The sequence below is a fragment of the Balaenoptera ricei genome, chromosome 15, assembly GCF_028023285.1.
Source record: "Balaenoptera ricei isolate mBalRic1 chromosome 15, mBalRic1.hap2, whole genome shotgun sequence".
NCBI classification, from domain to species: Eukaryota; Metazoa; Chordata; class Mammalia; order Artiodactyla; family Balaenopteridae; genus Balaenoptera; species Balaenoptera ricei.
The window spans coordinates 52,308,046-52,323,829 of record NC_082653.1 but is presented as its reverse complement, the minus strand read 5'-3'; the positions used below and the strand labels follow the sequence as shown (position 1 = coordinate 52,323,829).

At 57.5% G+C, this 15,784-nt stretch overlaps 3 protein-coding genes across 6 annotated transcripts; 2 read left to right on the top strand and 1 right to left on the bottom strand.

Moving 5' to 3' along the window:
• Nucleotides 1–1,538: 1,538 nt before the first annotated feature.
• PGP (phosphoglycolate phosphatase) lies at nucleotides 1,539–4,343 on the top strand. Its single transcript, XM_059897909.1, has 2 exons — nucleotides 1,539–2,196; nucleotides 2,296–4,343. The coding sequence occupies exons 1-2, from the start codon at nucleotides 1,557–1,559 to the stop codon at nucleotides 2,619–2,621; spliced, it is 966 nt and encodes a 321-aa protein (XP_059753892.1). The 5' UTR covers nucleotides 1,539–1,556; the 3' UTR covers nucleotides 2,622–4,343.
• A 612-nt stretch (nucleotides 4,344–4,955) lies between these two features.
• Nucleotides 4,956–7,106, top strand: BRICD5 (BRICHOS domain containing 5). Of its 2 annotated transcripts, XM_059897645.1 has the most exons (5): nucleotides 4,956–5,723; nucleotides 5,933–6,088; nucleotides 6,165–6,266; nucleotides 6,481–6,634; nucleotides 6,739–7,106. In XM_059897645.1, exons 1-5 carry the CDS (start codon nucleotides 5,580–5,582, stop codon nucleotides 6,831–6,833), a joined length of 651 nt encoding a protein of 216 aa, XP_059753628.1. In that variant the 5' UTR covers nucleotides 4,956–5,579; the 3' UTR covers nucleotides 6,834–7,106. The 2 variants fall into 2 exon arrangements, with proteins under 2 accessions (XP_059753628.1, XP_059753627.1); XM_059897644.1 differs by lacking the exon at nucleotides 6,739–7,106 and having other exon boundaries at nucleotides 6,165–6,711.
• MLST8 (MTOR associated protein, LST8 homolog) lies at nucleotides 6,798–10,859 on the bottom strand. 3 transcript variants are annotated; one of them, XM_059897642.1, is made up of 9 exons: nucleotides 10,816–10,859; nucleotides 10,093–10,295; nucleotides 9,915–9,966; nucleotides 9,668–9,830; nucleotides 9,150–9,225; nucleotides 8,915–9,067; nucleotides 7,868–7,992; nucleotides 7,536–7,699; nucleotides 6,798–7,442 (listed from the first exon to the last, which is right to left on the bottom strand). In XM_059897642.1, exons 2-9 carry the CDS (start codon nucleotides 10,219–10,221, stop codon nucleotides 7,324–7,326), a joined length of 981 nt encoding a protein of 326 aa, XP_059753625.1. In that variant the 5' UTR covers nucleotides 10,222–10,295; nucleotides 10,816–10,859; the 3' UTR covers nucleotides 6,798–7,323. The 3 variants fall into 3 exon arrangements, with proteins under 3 accessions (XP_059753625.1, XP_059753626.1, XP_059753624.1); XM_059897643.1 differs by lacking the exon at nucleotides 10,816–10,859 and adding an exon at nucleotides 10,664–10,800 and having other exon boundaries at nucleotides 9,915–9,963; XM_059897641.1 differs by lacking the exon at nucleotides 10,816–10,859 and adding an exon at nucleotides 10,664–10,799.
• Nucleotides 10,860–15,784: the final 4,925 nt, after the last annotated feature.

Sequence of the window (15,784 nt, the reverse complement as noted above, 5' to 3'; positions counted from 1 at the left end):
TTACAATGACCCATGTGGCAATTAAAACAAAAAAAAAGAAGAATGGATTTCACAGATATTATGTTGATCCAAAAGAAGCAAGACTCAGAGGAGTACACAGGGTAAGCTCCTGTAAGACGGTCTAGAACAGGCAAAGGAGGCTATGACTCACTCTATGGTGACAGAAGTCAGAAAAGCAGTTTGGGGAGGGGTAACCGCTATGGACTGGATAGTGACTTGAGGGAACTTTCTGGAGTGATGGAAATATTCTATACCTTGATTTGGGGTATGTTTTTATATACATATATAAATTTATTTATTGTTGGCTACGTTGGGTCTTCGTTGCTGCGTGTGGGCTTTCTCTAGTTGTGTCGAGCAGGGGCTACTCTTCATTGTGGTGCGTGGGCTTCTCATTGTGGTGGCTTCTCTTGTTGCAGAGCACAGGCTCTAGGCACGCAGGCTCCAGTACCTGTGGCACGTGGGCTCTAGAGCACGGGCTCAGTAGTTGTGGCGTACGGGCTTAGTTGCTCTGCGGCATGTGGGATCTTCCCGGACTAGGGCTCGAACCCGTGTCCCCTGCATTGGCAGGTGGATTCTTAACCACTGAGCCACCAGGGAAGTCCTGGGCTATGTTTACACATGCATAACAGGGATGTAAAAATTCCATCAAGCTGCACACTTAAAGTTTATGCACTTTATGTTACGCCTCCATAAAAGTTAATAACACCTAATAATGATAACAGCGACCAACTGTTGAGTGCTGTGTTCTAGGCACTACTGCCCTTCTCTTAGACCCTAATGCCACTGTCTTGTAATTACTCGTCCACATGACCACCAAGGCACAAGGAAAGCGTTTTTGCGAACGACAGGAAATGACAACGCGACGCTTGTTGGGAAGGAGCCTGGGGCTGGCTCTCAGGAATGGCCGTAGTCGGCCCACGCGCAGACACTGTCCGGAGTGTGTCCACGGCGGAGGGCACAGCCCAGCGCCGCCCTGGCAAAGGTGCGGACGTGACTCCGGCCCAAAAGGGGACTGCGGCGCCCCCTTCTGCCGCGGTGCTGCGGAGAGCCCCGCCTGCAAGATCGGAGACAAGCCAGCCAATCAGCAGCCGGCTCAGCCGGTTGGAAGTTGGGGGGGGGGGGTGGTCACTGGATTAAGGGCCTCCGTCACCTAGGCTGACCAAGAGCCTCCAATGGGCGAGCTGCCCCGCGCCAGCCAATGAGCAGCAGGCTTACGTCCTGCGCCGACTCTCCGGCTCCTCCGCCGAATTTCCGCAGTGAGCGTCCCACGCAGTATGCCGGTTGGCTCCCTGCCAGCCAGTCACCGGGGCGCCTAGGGCCTGACAGCCAATGGCCGCCCGCTTGCCCGTGCCGGACCGCGAAGGTTGGCGCTGCGCTCCTGCAGCCCGCGGGAGGCGGGGGCGGATTGGCGCAGGCGGTGTCCAATGGGCGGCAAGTGCGAGGCGCGTGGCCAATGAGTGCGCCGGGGGCGGGGCGGGTGCGGCGGCGGGCGGCTGCGAGGAAGAGCTGGCGGTCGGTGGTGGCGGTGGCGGCGGTGGCGGCGGCGGCGGCGGGCCATGGCGGAGGTGGAGGCCGGAGGCGACGAGGGCCGCTGCGTGCGGCTGAATGCCGAGCGCGCCCAGGAGCTGCTGGCCGACGTGGACACGGTGCTGTTCGACTGCGACGGTGTGCTGTGGCGCGGTGAGACGGCGGTCGCCGGCGCGCCCGAGACCCTGACGGCGCTGCGGGCCCGCGGCAAGCGCCTCGGCTTCATCACCAACAACAGCAGCAAGACCCGCGAGGCCTACGCCGAGAAGCTGCGGCGCCTGGGCTTCGGCGGCCCGACGGGGCCCGGCGCCGGCAGCGAGGTCTTCGGCACGGCCTACTGCACCGCGCTCTACCTGCGCCAGCGCCTGACCGGTCCGCCGGCCCCCAAGGCCTACGTGCTGGGCAGCGTGGCCCTGGCCGCCGAGCTGGAGGCCGTGGGCGTCTCCTGCGTGGGCGTGGGGCCCGAGCCGCTGCAGGGCGACGGCCCCAGCGCCTGGCTGGATGAGCCCCTGGAGCCTGATGTGCGCGCCGTCGTGGTGGGCTTCGACCCGCACTTCAGCTACATGAAGCTAACGAAGGCCGTGCGCTACTTGCAGCAGCCCGGCTGCCTGCTCGTAGGCACCAACATGGACAACCGGCTCCCACTCGAGAATGGCCGGTTCATCGCGGGTCCGTGCGCCCCGGGGGAGGGAGGCTGGAGGGCGAGCGACGGGTCCCTCCCGGCCTCTGACCCCCGGCACTCTCCTCCTCTCCTTCTCCGCCCCGCAGGTACCGGCTGTCTGGTCCGAGCCGTGGAGATGGCCGCGCAGCGCCAAGCCGACATCATAGGGAAGCCCAGCCGCTTCATCTTCGACTGCGTGTCCCAGGAATATGGCATCAACCCGGAGCGCACCATCATGGTGGGTGATCGCCTGGACACAGACATCCTCCTGGGCGTCACGTGTGGTCTGAAGACCATCCTGACCCTCACTGGGGTCTCCACTCTACGGGATGTGAAGAGTAATCAGGAAAGTGACTGCTTGTCTAAGAAGAAAATGGTCCCTGACTTCTATGTTGACAGCATAGCCGACCTTTTGCCTGCCCTTCAAGGTTAAAGATTTAGTGTCTTTAATCTCCAGAATAAAAAAAATTGAAAATCACCCAAATTAATAGGTGGGGCTTAAGCATCGCTCAGTTAGGTGGCTTCAAGTTTGCTTACTTGGAGTTAAGCCAAGGTACTAATTGTTAATCTTGTAAGTAAATGTTTGGGGGGCGATTTTTACAAATGCTTATATTTTAAGATGCACTTTTAAGCTTGGAGGGCATTGTGGGGGTCCTGGGCCTTAGGTGCCAATTGGTCTTGCTGTTGGGTTCAGCATGTGTCCAGGATTCAGGTAACCTCGGGGCCTGCTAATGGGACTGAGATGGGTCTAGGGGTGTCATGTATTTTATTGAAAATTTCAGGGATCGGGGGAGGAGAGGCTGATTATTTTGACTGTTGTGAGAAACCCAGGGCCCCGACTGTGTGGTCATCAGCAGAGGAGCCTACTGCTGCCTCAGCCCCTCACCTGAAGGTTGGGAGTGGAGGAAAAGGCTGGTCTCAGGTGGTGTCTCCTTGTCCATCGGGTGTGGGGTGCTGCCCTCACCACCACCCCACACTTCCTTAAAAACCACTCTGATATCACAATTGAGTGTATGTTCCGTTTTAGATACCCAGGGCTGCAACTCCTCATGCACGATTGTGCAGTTCTGTAAACTCAGCCTGGCTAAACCTCATCTTTTCCAAATGTGCGTATAAACCCAGGTGACTTGGACTGAGCATATTGTTTGCTGAGCGCCAGGAGGGCACAAATGCCTTCATTGAACTCTGGGCTGCCGTGCAGGGAGCTCAGAGCAGCATTGGTACCAAAAGTTTTTTTAACTTTTGAACAACTTTGTCAAGTGGTGGAATTGAACCGTAAGCGTGTCGATTAATAGCTGTGCTCTGTCTTGTAGGGAAAATCCCACTGAAGAAGTCTCCGTGCCCCGCAGCCAGCAGTATGGCCAAAGGCATGTGCTGGCTAAGGAATGCTTGTCACCCAAGGCTCCCTCTGGGTAGAGGAGGAAAGAGGTGTCCCTCAAAACAGGAAGTCCTTTTACAGAACATCCAGTCTTTTCCTGTCTTGGTTGGGTTGGGTGTCATATGTCAGTGGTCCATGAGGCCACCTATTTTGACCCTGGAGTGCCTTGTCAGTTGCCATCTGGAGGACTGGCAGGGTCCACTGGCTAGCCAAGGGTTTTTGGCAGGGGTCCGTGGCCTTTTCTGCCTGTTCCCTAAGTTGCTGACCTTTGAGAATAGGCCTGATAAGCAGACCCTCTGGCTGCACTTGTAGGGTAGGGCCTGGGAAGCTGTTCCTTTTGGCCGACTCCTTCCTGGTGCCTCGCCCTGCACACAGTGGCATCTGCCCAGAGCCTGCGACTTTTCTCCTAGCCCCAGGGTCACAGTGCTCCTTTACTCACTCGTAAGAGTGCTCAGAGCAATAAACGGTGTCCTGAGCCGCCAGCTCCCCCCAGGCCTGGGTGTCTGGGGTTCAGACTCTGCCGTGGGCAACGCGAGGGCAGCGGGCACCTGTGAGGTTGGTGGTGCTGACGTTGGCTCTGCGAGGTCGGCTCAAGGTGGGTCTGGATATTGAGCAGGCCTGTCAGGGCGTTGTCACCCACACCAGGAACACACGGCAGGTGCAGCAGCCAGCAACACCTCCCTTTTCTGCTGGGCGGCAGCCCCGGAGCCCTGTGCATCATGTCTACACCCTATTGCACTGTGTGAACCCAAAGGTATATTAAACTCTCAAACTCCAGCTGACTCTGGTGTTCCTCGCTCTCGCCTGGACAGCAGCCTTCACACACAGGGTGCAGCTGTCTCACCACAGCCGGGCAGTGGAGAGGGCAGCAGGGCCGGGTACACTCAGTACAAGGCCATTCTGGGATTCCAATTCCAGAGTTGGGACGCTGACCACAGCAACTCCACCCCATCTCAGGGCCACTGCAGAGAGTCAGGTTCTGAAGAATCAGGAAAAACAAGGCACAAAAAAAACCAGAGTATGAAAGGGCCATGGGGTGAAGCTGGTGAAGGAATGCACTTCCTGAAAGCTGCCAGTGCTGGGGGCCACTAACTGTTGGGATCCACAGTGTCAAGCAGCTAGAAATGCATGGCACCAGTCAGAGAAAGCCACGCTGGGCAGGGGTCAGTGGATATGAGGCTGACCTAACCATCCTGGGGCATGCAAGAGATTTCGGGAAGCGGCCCTCACCGCAGTGGAGCCTTCTGGAAGCCATCCTGGTCTCAGGCAGGCACCTGGGGGGTGCCCTGTGTTGGTGGGGGCTGGGAAGCAGCTAGGGTGCATGGGGAGGAAAGGGAAGTGGCACAGAATCCCATGCCTGTCATTCATGAAACAGGCACTTGTTGATGGTCTGCTGCGTGCCAGGCCTTGTACCCAGTCCTGGGAGTGTAGAGGTAACCCGAGAGACTAGAAACAGGCTTCTTAAGGAAAAATTAAATCTGCCCCCAACTAGACTCCCTATATAAAGTCGTCCTGGCCAGACCTGAGCTGCCCTCTGTGCCAGCCGCTGGGTCCTGACTTCCACAGTGGCCGTGCTCTCATGCCCTCCCATGCCCATGCGCTCTCTGGTCTGCACAGGCCAGGTGTTGGGAGAGCCAGGCACAGTGATGAGCAGCCCCCCCAGGTGACCTGTCTCTGACCCAGATATCAGGTAGCTGGGCTGGGGAGGAGGCAGGAGGGGAAGGGGCCAGGACGATTGTTTGACTCATCGGAGGTGTCCTGAGGTTTCCCGGGCTGCAGCAGACAATCAGCGCATTGTCACCAGGGCTGCATCATGGAGCAGGGGAGCTGCCGGGCCGAGAGCCCCGGGTCTGGACCTGTTGGGGTGAGTGCCTCCCACCACTCGGTGTCCTCTCCTTGGACAAAGACCCAGGGCCTGTCCTGCAGGGGCAGGAGAAGCGTCCACCTCCCATACCTCCTCAGCCCCTTCCTTCCCTGAGCCAGCCTGTTGCCTGGTCTCCACTCCAAGCCCCAATGACTGCAATGTGCTTCCACATGAAGACCAAGCCCTGCCACGGGGGCTGGAGAGCTCCTGGCCTGCTACTGCTGCTGCTGGCACTGGCCACCGCTGGGGCCGTGGCTGGAGGGCTTCTTGGCTTCGCTCACAGCCCTCTCAAGGTGAGGCCCCCTCAGGACCCAGGCAGGGCACAGACAGTGGGGAGGAGGAGGAGAGACCAGCATAGCCCACCCCTCCAGTGGAGCCAGGGCTCGGAGCAGACAGCAGGAGGACCAGAGGGGTGGTGGGGTTAAAAGCCGCGCAGCAGGGCTGGGGGAGTGTCGGGGGCTGCTCCAGCCTGGCCAGCTGAGCTCCTGTTTCCCACTCTTAGCCACTGCTGCAGACGCTCCGTCTGACCCTCCCGAGCCCCAGGGTGCCCCGGACCAACCAAACCGAACAGGTGGATGTGGCCCAGAATGTGGCAACCATCAGGGTGACTCCAGCTCAGAGCAACCACAGCTGGGCAGTGCTGTTCGACGGGCAGAGCGTGAGTGGCCTGGGGAGGGGGGTGGGGGTGGGGGTGGATGTTCAGGTGGCCCTGCCTCACCTGCCTGCCTTCCCAGGGTTGTGTCTGTTACCGCCCCTCAGAGCACCGGGCCTGCTTCCTCTGCCTAATGGAACCCAGAGACCGCGAGACATTGCAGCTGCTGGTGAACACCTCTTGGGTAAGGAGCCTCCACCCAAGGGCCAGACAAAGGGTCCTGTGTGTGGCCTGGGCCCGGGGCAGGATGGGGCTCCAGTTTCAGGGGAACAGAAGCTCTATCTTCCTTTGGTTGAGGCTGCTGACAAGAGCCAGGGCAGGGCTGGCACAATGCCAGCATGTCCAGGGACACGTGGGCCCAGCCCAGCCAGGGGCAGTGCGAGTGTCCTTCTCTGCAGCCCCAAGGGACTCGCAGCCCCAGCCAGGACACCCACTATGCCCAGGAGCTGCTGGCAGTGCTTGGGAGCCATGAGGTGGACCCTGCCCAGGTGGGGGCTTCTGTGCGGAACCTTTGTGCAAAGACCCCCATTTACTGGGCCCGACGAGCAGAGAGTGAGTTGGGGCAGGCTGTGCGGAGGGGCCTGGGCTCCCACAGGACAGTCGGTGGCGGGGTGGGGAAGGAGTCCTTTGGGGATCATGGAGGCCCCTCCCCCCAGGGCCCCAGAGGCAGTGGCTGATCTACCTATGCATCGACATCTGCTTCCCAAGCAACATCTGCATGTCCGTCTGCTTTTATTACCTCCCGGACTAAGCCCTTGCAGCGCAGCCCCTCAGGCCAGCCAGCTGGCCGGCGCAATCACCAGTCCATGGAGGGTAGCTGCTGGCGGGGCTAATAAACAACTCCACCTGGCCGTGACGGTGTCCTCTGTGGCCTCGGGACACGAAACAGTGGCAGGGACGGGAAGGAGGAGGCACTGGCTTGGGGGTGGGCACCAGCCTCGGATCCCCCTCAGCGGCTCTAGGCCCTGTGGGTCCAGAATTTCTGAAGGGAATGCAAGCTGCCTAGGGTGGGCCTCCTGAGCCTCCTCACATCCATATAAGCAACCGGGGCTGAGAGAGTCCCAGGGTGGACCAGCCTGGCCAGTCTAGTCTGGCCAGGGACCAGGGTAGGTCAGTCAGGTCCAGCGAGCCTAGGATGGTAGAGGCCAGCCCATGGGGTGTCACTCTGATCTGGGCAGCTGAACAGACACATCCAGCTGGTGCCGCCTGGACAGCTGCCTGCAATCCCGAGGGGACACAGGTTAGCCCAGCACACTGTCGTTGAAGGCCAAGCAGACAACAGCTTTCTGGTGGCCACCGTACTCTCTCTTGATCTCTCCCGTCTCCACACACCAGAGCCGGGCCAGGTTGTCAGAGGAAGCTGCAGGGAGGGACAGCATGGGTAGCAGCTCAGGGTGCAGCCCCAGGCCGGGCCAACGGGGGTGGGGAGGCAGGGCAAGCAGGCGGGGCTCACCGGTGACTATGTACTGGGAGTCCCCCGAGAAGGCGCAGCCCCACATCCAGCCTCGGGACGACTCTCCAGGGTTGCTGCTCTTGATGCTCAGCTCCGTCATCAGGGAGAAGTTGGACGTCCTCCAAATCTTGCACGTCTGGTCGGCGGAGCAGGTGGCGAGGAGCCTGGGGGTGGGTGTGAGCGTGGCAGGGGTGTCATCAACGGCCACTCCCATCCCGTACCCCCTTGCCGTCCTCCAAGCAGGCCCAATGCATTAGGCCCCCAGCCCCAGGCACACTGCCTCCTCCCTGCAGCCATGCAAGGGCTCCCGGTCCCCCAGGCCCTGCACACACGTGGAGTCTGGGCTGAAACGGCACTGCAGGGCATAGCGGGTGTGTGCTGGGATCTTGGTCTTGGGGATGAGCTGTGTCACCTCGTCACCAATGCCCCCAGTCAGGTTCCAGACATAGCAGTTCCCCTGTGGGGTAGGAGGGAAGTCACGGGAGGCCCGGAGCCTCCGGTCTGACAGGAGGGGAAGGATACCCTGGCGGCAAAACCTAGATCCAGGGGCTGCCATCCAACGTTGTGGCTGTGCACAAGGATCTGGAGGCCAGGGGACATGTGACAGGCACATCTGGCCCTGCCTGCAGGGAGCACCTGGGTGACCTGGCCCCAACCAAGGGCCATACCTGATGAGCTGAGGGCAGGAGGCCATGCCTGGCCTTCCTGAAGGATGCTGCTGGCCAACAAGAATGTGAAGAACAAGATGAGAGGAGGGCACCCCGATAGAGGGAACAGCAGGGCAAAGGCTTGGAAGTGGGTGGTCTGGGGATGTCGGGAACAACTGATTTGCTGAGACTGAATGGACGTTAAAGGAAGAAAATGAGGCTGGATAGGAGTCCAGGGGTCAAATCACAGTGTCCTGAGGCCCTGGTAAGGAGCCTAGGGCATCTTGCAGTTCACCCAGGGGAAGGATGCAGTCAGGCTGGTACTGCTGAAGGATGCTCTGGTAGCAGAGGGAAAATGGGTTAGGGGCAGGGGGAGGTCACAGAGGAAGGAAGGAGGTCAGAGAAGCTACAACCACTGTTGGGAGAGACGAGGGAAACTTGGACCAGGAGGAGACAGGGAGGAGAGCGGGAAACGGACAACTGGAAAGACTCTGGAGATGGAGGTGACTGGACTGCTGGGTGGGCTATGGCAGGTAGCGAGAGGCAGCATCAGGAGTGACACCCAGGTTTCTGGCTTTGGTGGCTGGATCAGAGCTGGAGCCCAGGACGGGGAAGCAGGACTGTGGGGGGAGGGGAGGGGCCAGAGGGACATCTGGGGAATAAGCCCACCTTCAGGGAATAAGGGAGGTAAGGGGCTGGGAGCTGAGCTGCACACCCGTCCCTGGGACTCACAGTGCTATTGACCGCGGCCATGTAGCTGGCATCGGGGTCGATGTGGGCCGATGTGATAGAGACCTCAGGCTCCGGGATCAGCTGCTCGTTGTGGTCAGTTTTCAAGTCCCAGATGTGGATGGCACCACTCTGGTCACCCACAATGAGTTCTGCCTGAGGTGCAGGGGAGGTGAGGTGGGGCAGGACCCCTGCCCTCCAAAGCCCCAGGGTGCCCAGCCCTGTGCTTCCCCCTCACCTGGTTAGGGTGCAGGCACACACAGTTAATGGGCGCATTCACCTGGAAGATCCGCTGACACTGCAGGTTCCGGGACCTTCGAGGTGGGGGACACACACTGTCTATAGTGGATGCCATTGGTACTCCACCCAAAGGCCCTTTTCCCTGGCCACTTATCTTGTCTCTCTACGATGGGAGCTGTCTCATGGGAAATACTTGGGAGGTTTGGCCCTCTCCAGGGGCGGCCTGAAGCCAATAACTGACTCAGACGGGCATAAAGGGTGGCCCCTTGCCTCAAGGCGGGGCTCACTGTTTGATGCAGTTAATTCCAGAGCCGCCTGTTGGATCAGGCTGAGGCTCTGCTCGTCTCTGTGGGTCTTCATCCCTGCCCTATCATTCCTCACTTGCCCTCAATAAGTCACCTGCACAGAAAACCCCATCTCAGCCTCTGCTTGGAGGAGACCTGACCTAAGTCTCCCAGCCTGGCCCTCACCCCCACACACCCAGGCAGCAGACCCCTCCTGCCCAGTACCCCACACCTGAGGTCCCAGATCCGGGCGGTGCAGTCCTCCCCACCAGTGTACATCCAGCGGCCGTCCTCGTGGAAGCCCACAGATGCGATGTTCTTGTTGACCCCATCATAGCTGATGATGGGGTTGGGGTTATTGGAGTTGAGATCATACATGCGAATGTGCTGGTAACCTAGGGGCACAGGCCAAACTGAAGTGTGGCTGCGCCTAGATGGACCTATGAGAAATCAGGGGTTGGGGTCGAGGGTACAGGTACCTGCAGCAGCAATCATGCTGCGGTCAGGTGTGATCTCCAGCGCGTTCACCTGCTGGGTCTGTTAAGGAGGATGACAAACAGAGCCCATCCTTCCCACCGGAGGCCTTTGCCCAGACTGTTTATCCCTACCAGGCATCCTGCCCAGCACCACCTGCCCCAACTCCACAGTGGAGGATACGGAGTCCTGGTGCTGCACCGTTCGCGTACAGATCCCGCTGTGGGCCTGCCAGAACCGCACCGTGTGGTCATAACCTGCAGTGGCCAAGATGACGGGGTCACTGCCCACCGTACCTGGAGACGTGTTCATGGTGTGGCTGCTTGAAAGACTCGGATCTACACAGGGCCCTAGGTCTGACCGGCAGGGGTCAGAGATCAGAGAATCTGGAAAAGAGAGAGGAGTGCAGTGTTTAGGGAATACCCTCTATGTCCTAAACAGGTTACAACAGATTACTCGGTGCTAAAAAATAAAATCATCCCCATTTTAGATAAAGGGAAACTGAGGCTCAGAGAGGTTCAGGGATACGCGTGACACCCGGCGAAGGACAGTGCCGAGCTCCAAGGCGCATGCTCCGTTCCCCGTCCCAAGAACCCCGCCGGAACGCCACCCTACCCGCGGCCGGCAGGGGGCAGTCACGTCCGGGGCGCCACTCCGCCGCAGGGCGGGCCGCGCATGCGCAGCGAGGCGGACAGGCCGGAGGGAAAAGCCTGAACGCTACGGCTGCGCATGCGTAGCAGGCCGGTGGCCGGACCTGATGGGCGGGGGTGCTTTCTGGCTGGACCCTCGAGCTCCCCGGTGCTCCGTCGACCACCCTGACTCCGTCCCGCTGAGCCAGCTTCCCCCGGGCGCGCTCTCCCGGCCACTGAAAGCCGCTTTCCAGCCCTCACCCCGCGACCTCCGTACCTTACTTGCTGCTCTGCGTTCCGCCGCGGTCCAGGACGCCTAGCGGAGCCGGAGCAAGTCGATAGAGGCCGAGGCCGAGCGTAGAGTTATCGATGGGCCATTAGGGCGACACCAAGGGGCGTAAAGGGGAGCAGGGACGGGGGACGAGACTAGAGTTCTGGGGCAGGGGGCTCCTCAATACGGGCCTCGGCGGTATCGGGTGGCGCCGGTGGACGAAAGCAGCGACCCCAGCCTTCTCCCCACTCGGGCACCCCACCCTTCTGAGACCCATTCTCCAGGCCGGGTTGCACCATCCACTCCCTCCCATCCATCCCCTGATTCCCACGCGGGGCTAGGATTCCCAGGTAAATTACAGGACATCCAGTTGTATTTGAATTCAGATAAGCAACATGTTTTGTTTTGCTAAGTATAAGTATATCCCAAATATTGCATGGGATATACTTATACTAAAAAGTTATTCATTGCCTAGGTGAAATTCAAGCGTAGCTAGTTGTCCTGTGGTTTTATTTGCTAGATCAGGCAACCCTACTCTGGTCCCTTTCAGGACTGTCCAGCCAGGGTCTGACCCTCGGATCCCCTCACTAATCCCAGTGACCCCTCCAAAACTGGGGTCCCTCTTACTGCTTTTTCCATCCAGCCTTCCCACACTCTACACACGTGGCCTCATCCTCGAAAAAGAGAGTCCTTGAGACAGGCTCTCCCATGGTTTCTTCCCACCATGCTTATAAATGCAGCTGCACCCCACTTCCTTCCTCGGGCCCCTTGATCAAGGCCATGGTCCCCTGCCTATCCACCCAGGCCCTGGGTCCCAGGAACCTTCCTTCCTGTACCTTCCCCACCTCCCCTCTTTCCTTCCCCTCAGCATTTCAACACATAAAACAACTCAAAACTCTTTTTCCAGCCTGCTCTCTTTCAAAGATCCATTCTCACTTCTCACTCACTGCTTGACCCTCTGTCATGTCTTTTACTCCCAGCTCTCCAGTGAAAATTTCACGAGGTCCCTGGCCATCTCACATTGCCAAACCCAGTGGATACTTTTCCTTCTGCATCTCGCCACATCTGTCTGCACAGTGGCTGACAGCACTGCTCCTAGAAAACTCCCGTGACCGCCACCCAGCTTCTTGCCCTGCACTCAGTCTCTTTCTCTGCCTTCCCCTAAAGGCTGGTGGCCTCCAGAGTTCCTGTCTCCACACTATCCCTGGGGGCTCTTGCCCACTCTTCAGGGCTTTCAGTACCATCCCTGGTCTGGGGCCTTTCCACCCTGTCTCTAGCTCACATCCAGCTACCTGTTTGACATTTTCCATTGAAGGCCCCATGGACACCACTTTCCACGGCCAAGACAGTTCATGATGGACCTGCCCCCAAAGGCTTCCCCTTCTGTGTGCAGTGCCCACCCATGTATGACAGTGAGGCAAGATGGGCCACCACTCCCTCTCCCGGAACAGCCTCCCCACACCCACTCCTGCCCCCTCCAGGCTGTCCTTCACATTACAGAGTGGTCTTCTAAAAACCTAGGTCTGACCCCTGTTAGAAGCCTGCAGGGGTCCCCCGTCACCCTCCAGACTCCTGGGCCCAGCCCCTGCCAACCCTGCGGCTTCTCCTTCTCTCCGCTCCACAAGCCATGAGTGAACAACAGTCTCAGAATTCACTACACCCTCTCTTTGAATGCTTGCCCACACCTAGGATGCTTCACCTCTACCTCTTCAACTGCTGAACTCCTGTTTTTTCCAGGACTTTTCATAGCATTTTGAAAGCTTATTCTGTGTGGGGGGCTATACTGGGTGTTTTGTTTTAATTCAGGTGAAATTCACATTACATGAAAGTAACCATTTTTAACTGAACAATTCAGTGGCACTTAGTACCTTCACAGTTGTGCAAACACCACTTCTATCTAGTTCCAGAACATTTCCATCATCCCCAAAGAACCCCATCTCCCCCACCGCCAGTTAAGCACTCACTCGCCATCCCCCCACCCCACTTCCCCTCAGCCCCTGGCAACCAGTAATCTGCTTTCTGTCTCTGAGGATTTACCTCTTCTGGATATTTCATATAAATGAAATCCTACAACAGGCCTTTTGTGTCTGGATTTTTTCACTGGGCATAAAATTTTCAAGGTTCATCCAGGTTGTAGCCTGTGTCAGTACTTCATTCCTTTTTATGGCTGAATAATATTCCATTGTGTGGATGGACCCCATTTTATTTATCCATTCATCTGTTCATTGATGGAAACTTGAGTTGTTTCCACTTCTTAGCTATTACAAATGAAATTTTCTGTACAAGCATCTCTTTGAGTACACGTTTTAATTTTTCTTGGGTATATACTAGGAGTGGAATTGCTGCATTATGTGGTAATTCCATGTTTAACTTTTTGAGGAACCGCCAAACTATGCTGAGCGTTTTACCCACATTCTGCATTGGGTCCTCGCAATAACCCTGCCAAGGAGGAACCGCCCCCTATTTTGGAGGCGAGAAAACTGAGGCTCAGAGACGTAGAGTCATGATTCCAAGGGCATGTGGCTAGAACATGGCAGAACCCATCCTGCTGGGCTCATCCCTCCCCTGATCACCCCCCTTCTGGCTGAGGTGACTACTTCCCAGGCAACCCCCGCACCTCATACATCCTCTTCATCTTCCTCTCTACGTAGAGGAGCTCCCCAGGGCAGCTCTGCCAGGCTCAGAGGCAGCTCTGGGGAGTGGCAGATGGATATGTGGGCTTGGAAGCCTGGGAGAGGAAGAGCCCTGCGAACCCTAGCACCTGAAGGATGTCCAGAGCAGGATAAACCCTGAGAGCCTGAGAGCGGGAGAGAGAGGTGAGACCAAAGGAGGGCTGGAAGACTCAGCCAGATGTCTATGGGGTAACTGTGGCCCAGGGGGCAAGTCCTGAGCTGTCTGCCTTTTTGTGGGGACTCTGGGTGGAGGGCTGCACATGTCCCATGCCTATGGGTAACTGAGAGACCAGGCCAGGCTCCATGCCCAGCCTGAGCAGCCCCAGCATCTCTGCTGGGCAGGAAGGGGAGATAGGACCCATGGTTGTTGATCCCTTCTTATGTACCAAGCATCAGCTGAGCACTTTACAGAGGTGGCATCTTTGAGAAGATGGAAACCTTGGCAGCTATCATGCTTCATGCTCCCAGCAGCCCGTGAGGAGGGTACATTCGTCATCCCCATTTTATACTTAAGGGGCTGGGCACCAGGGCTCTGGGGGGCTGGGAGGGGTACCAGGGAGCCCCTGAGTGGGCGCACAGCTGGTGGACAGGAGCAGGGGTTATGTTGCTGCTGGGGGAAGGGGGAGGTTGCCGTACAGCTGGGAAGGGGGCCAGCCCAGGCTGCAGTGAAGCAGCAGCCAGCTCTACTCCAGGCTGAGCCTCAGCAGTTCTGCTGGCTCAGCGGCCCCTCCTCCTGGGATCGTCCTCGGAGGCCTGACTTCCTGGAGGGCTGCCCAAGTCCCACGCCTCTGCATCCTCATACCCCCAGCCAGAGTGGATGGCCTGCTGTGCTGCCCCCATCCCCAGGCTGGGGGGACCCCAGGAAGATTCACATCTCTGTTTCCAGATGGACCCTCCCGTCAGCCTTGGACTGCAGGCAGAGCTGCTGACCCATTTTACAGATGAGGCAGCTGAGCGTAGGGAGCTTGTCCCAGGTTCACTGGGCTGGTGGGTAGTGGATCTAGAATTCCTGACTCCTCCTAGGGCGTTAGCCTCACTTACCAGGATGAATCTAGCAGACTCTGTACGGCCTTCTTCCCAGGTCTGTCCTCCAGAAGGTGGACCACACAGCAAGTTGCCCAAGCCTAGATCTGAGGAGTGACTAAGGGCTACCTGTTTGTTGGGTAGAGTTGGAGCTGGAGCTGGAAGTGGGCAGAGAATGGAGGTGAGGCAGCTGGAGGCAGGGGCCAGTTCATTTCCCAGAGCTATGCGATAATTCGAAACTAGAACTTGGCCTTTCAGGTCATGATGAAGGTGTATTTGTCAAGGTAGGATGATAGAATATATTTTATTTAACACATTATTAGCATGATTTATAACATTTGAATAATTAGACATTTGGTGTGTGGGCCTCTGTTTGTCCTCTTGCCCCAGGCCCTGAAAATGTTAGGCTCAGGCCAGAGTGGTTTGCCTTAGCCAGCCAAAACATGAAAATAATGGTAAGGATAATAACTATCTTTTTTTTTTTTTTTTGTAGTGTTTCCTGTGTGCTAGGCACACTGCTTGGCTCTGCAGAACATGAAGATGAATAAAATGCAACTGCTACCCAGACGGCCCAGGTAGGGAGGCCCAAGAATATCACAATATCCTCAGAAGCTATTTGCTGAGAACTTACTAAGTTCTGTGAGGTGCTTTATGGATAGCATCACAGTTAATCCTCAAATAATCTACTGGGAGGTATCATTCCCCCATTTTATGGAGGGGGAACTGAGACTCAGAAAGACAAAGTGACTGGCAAAACAAACCTGGTAAGAGGCAGATCTGGGACAAATGAAGAGGCCGATGTGGGTTCAAGTCTCAGACTCATGACCTGGAGACTCTGGGACCTCAGGTGAGTCACTTGGCTTTTCTGAGCTTCACTTTCTTCATTTGTAAAAAGGGCACAGTAAGTCCAAGCTCATCTATGAAGTGACCAGCATGGTGCCTGACCCAGCAGGTGCCCATGAATTGGTCACCATAAAGGGTGGGGGGGAGGGCTCTTGTGTTTAGGGAACCCTGTGGGAGCCCAGCACACTGGGAGGCATAGGCTTGCTCCCTAAATTTCACAGAAGAGCCCACGGAGGGGACTGACCAGCTGTCCAGATCAGGGAATCCCAGTGCCTGCTGCTTGCCCTCCTCCACACTCTGGCCACCTTCTTCCTGGACCAGCTTGATGGCCTGGGCCATAGGGAGATGGGGGGGTCCAGCCATCATATGTGTGAACCTTCCCAAGGTTCTAACAACCTTGCCTGGTTGGGGTGATGATCTGCCCCTCCCTGCAAATG

Bases quoted from the DNA above. Each gene is read 5' to 3' on its own strand.
- MLST8 (XM_059897642.1), bottom strand. From the start codon at position 10,221: ATGAACACGTCTCCAGGTACGGTGGGCAGTGACCCCGTCATCTTGGCC. The intron at 9,967-10,092 runs GTATCCTCCACT...TAACAGACCCAG, and splicing joins CGGTGCAGCACCAGGACTCC to CAGGTGAACGCGCTGGAGAT. The intron at 7,993-8,914 runs GTGAGTCCCAGG...CCTACCCCACAG, and splicing joins TGGCCGCGGTCAATAGCACT to GGGAACTGCTATGTCTGGAA.
- BRICD5 (XM_059897644.1), top strand. From the start codon at position 5,580: ATGACTGCAATGTGCTTCCACATGAAGACCAAGCCCTGCCACGGGGGC. The intron at 5,724-5,932 runs GTGAGGCCCCCT...TCCCACTCTTAG, and splicing joins TCGCTCACAGCCCTCTCAAG to CCACTGCTGCAGACGCTCCG. The intron at 6,089-6,164 runs GTGAGTGGCCTG...CTGCCTTCCCAG, and splicing joins TGCTGTTCGACGGGCAGAGC to GGTTGTGTCTGTTACCGCCC.
- PGP (XM_059897909.1), top strand. From the start codon at position 1,557: ATGGCGGAGGTGGAGGCCGGAGGCGACGAGGGCCGCTGCGTGCGGCTG. The intron at 2,197-2,295 runs GTCCGTGCGCCC...TCCGCCCCGCAG, and splicing joins GAATGGCCGGTTCATCGCGG to GTACCGGCTGTCTGGTCCGA.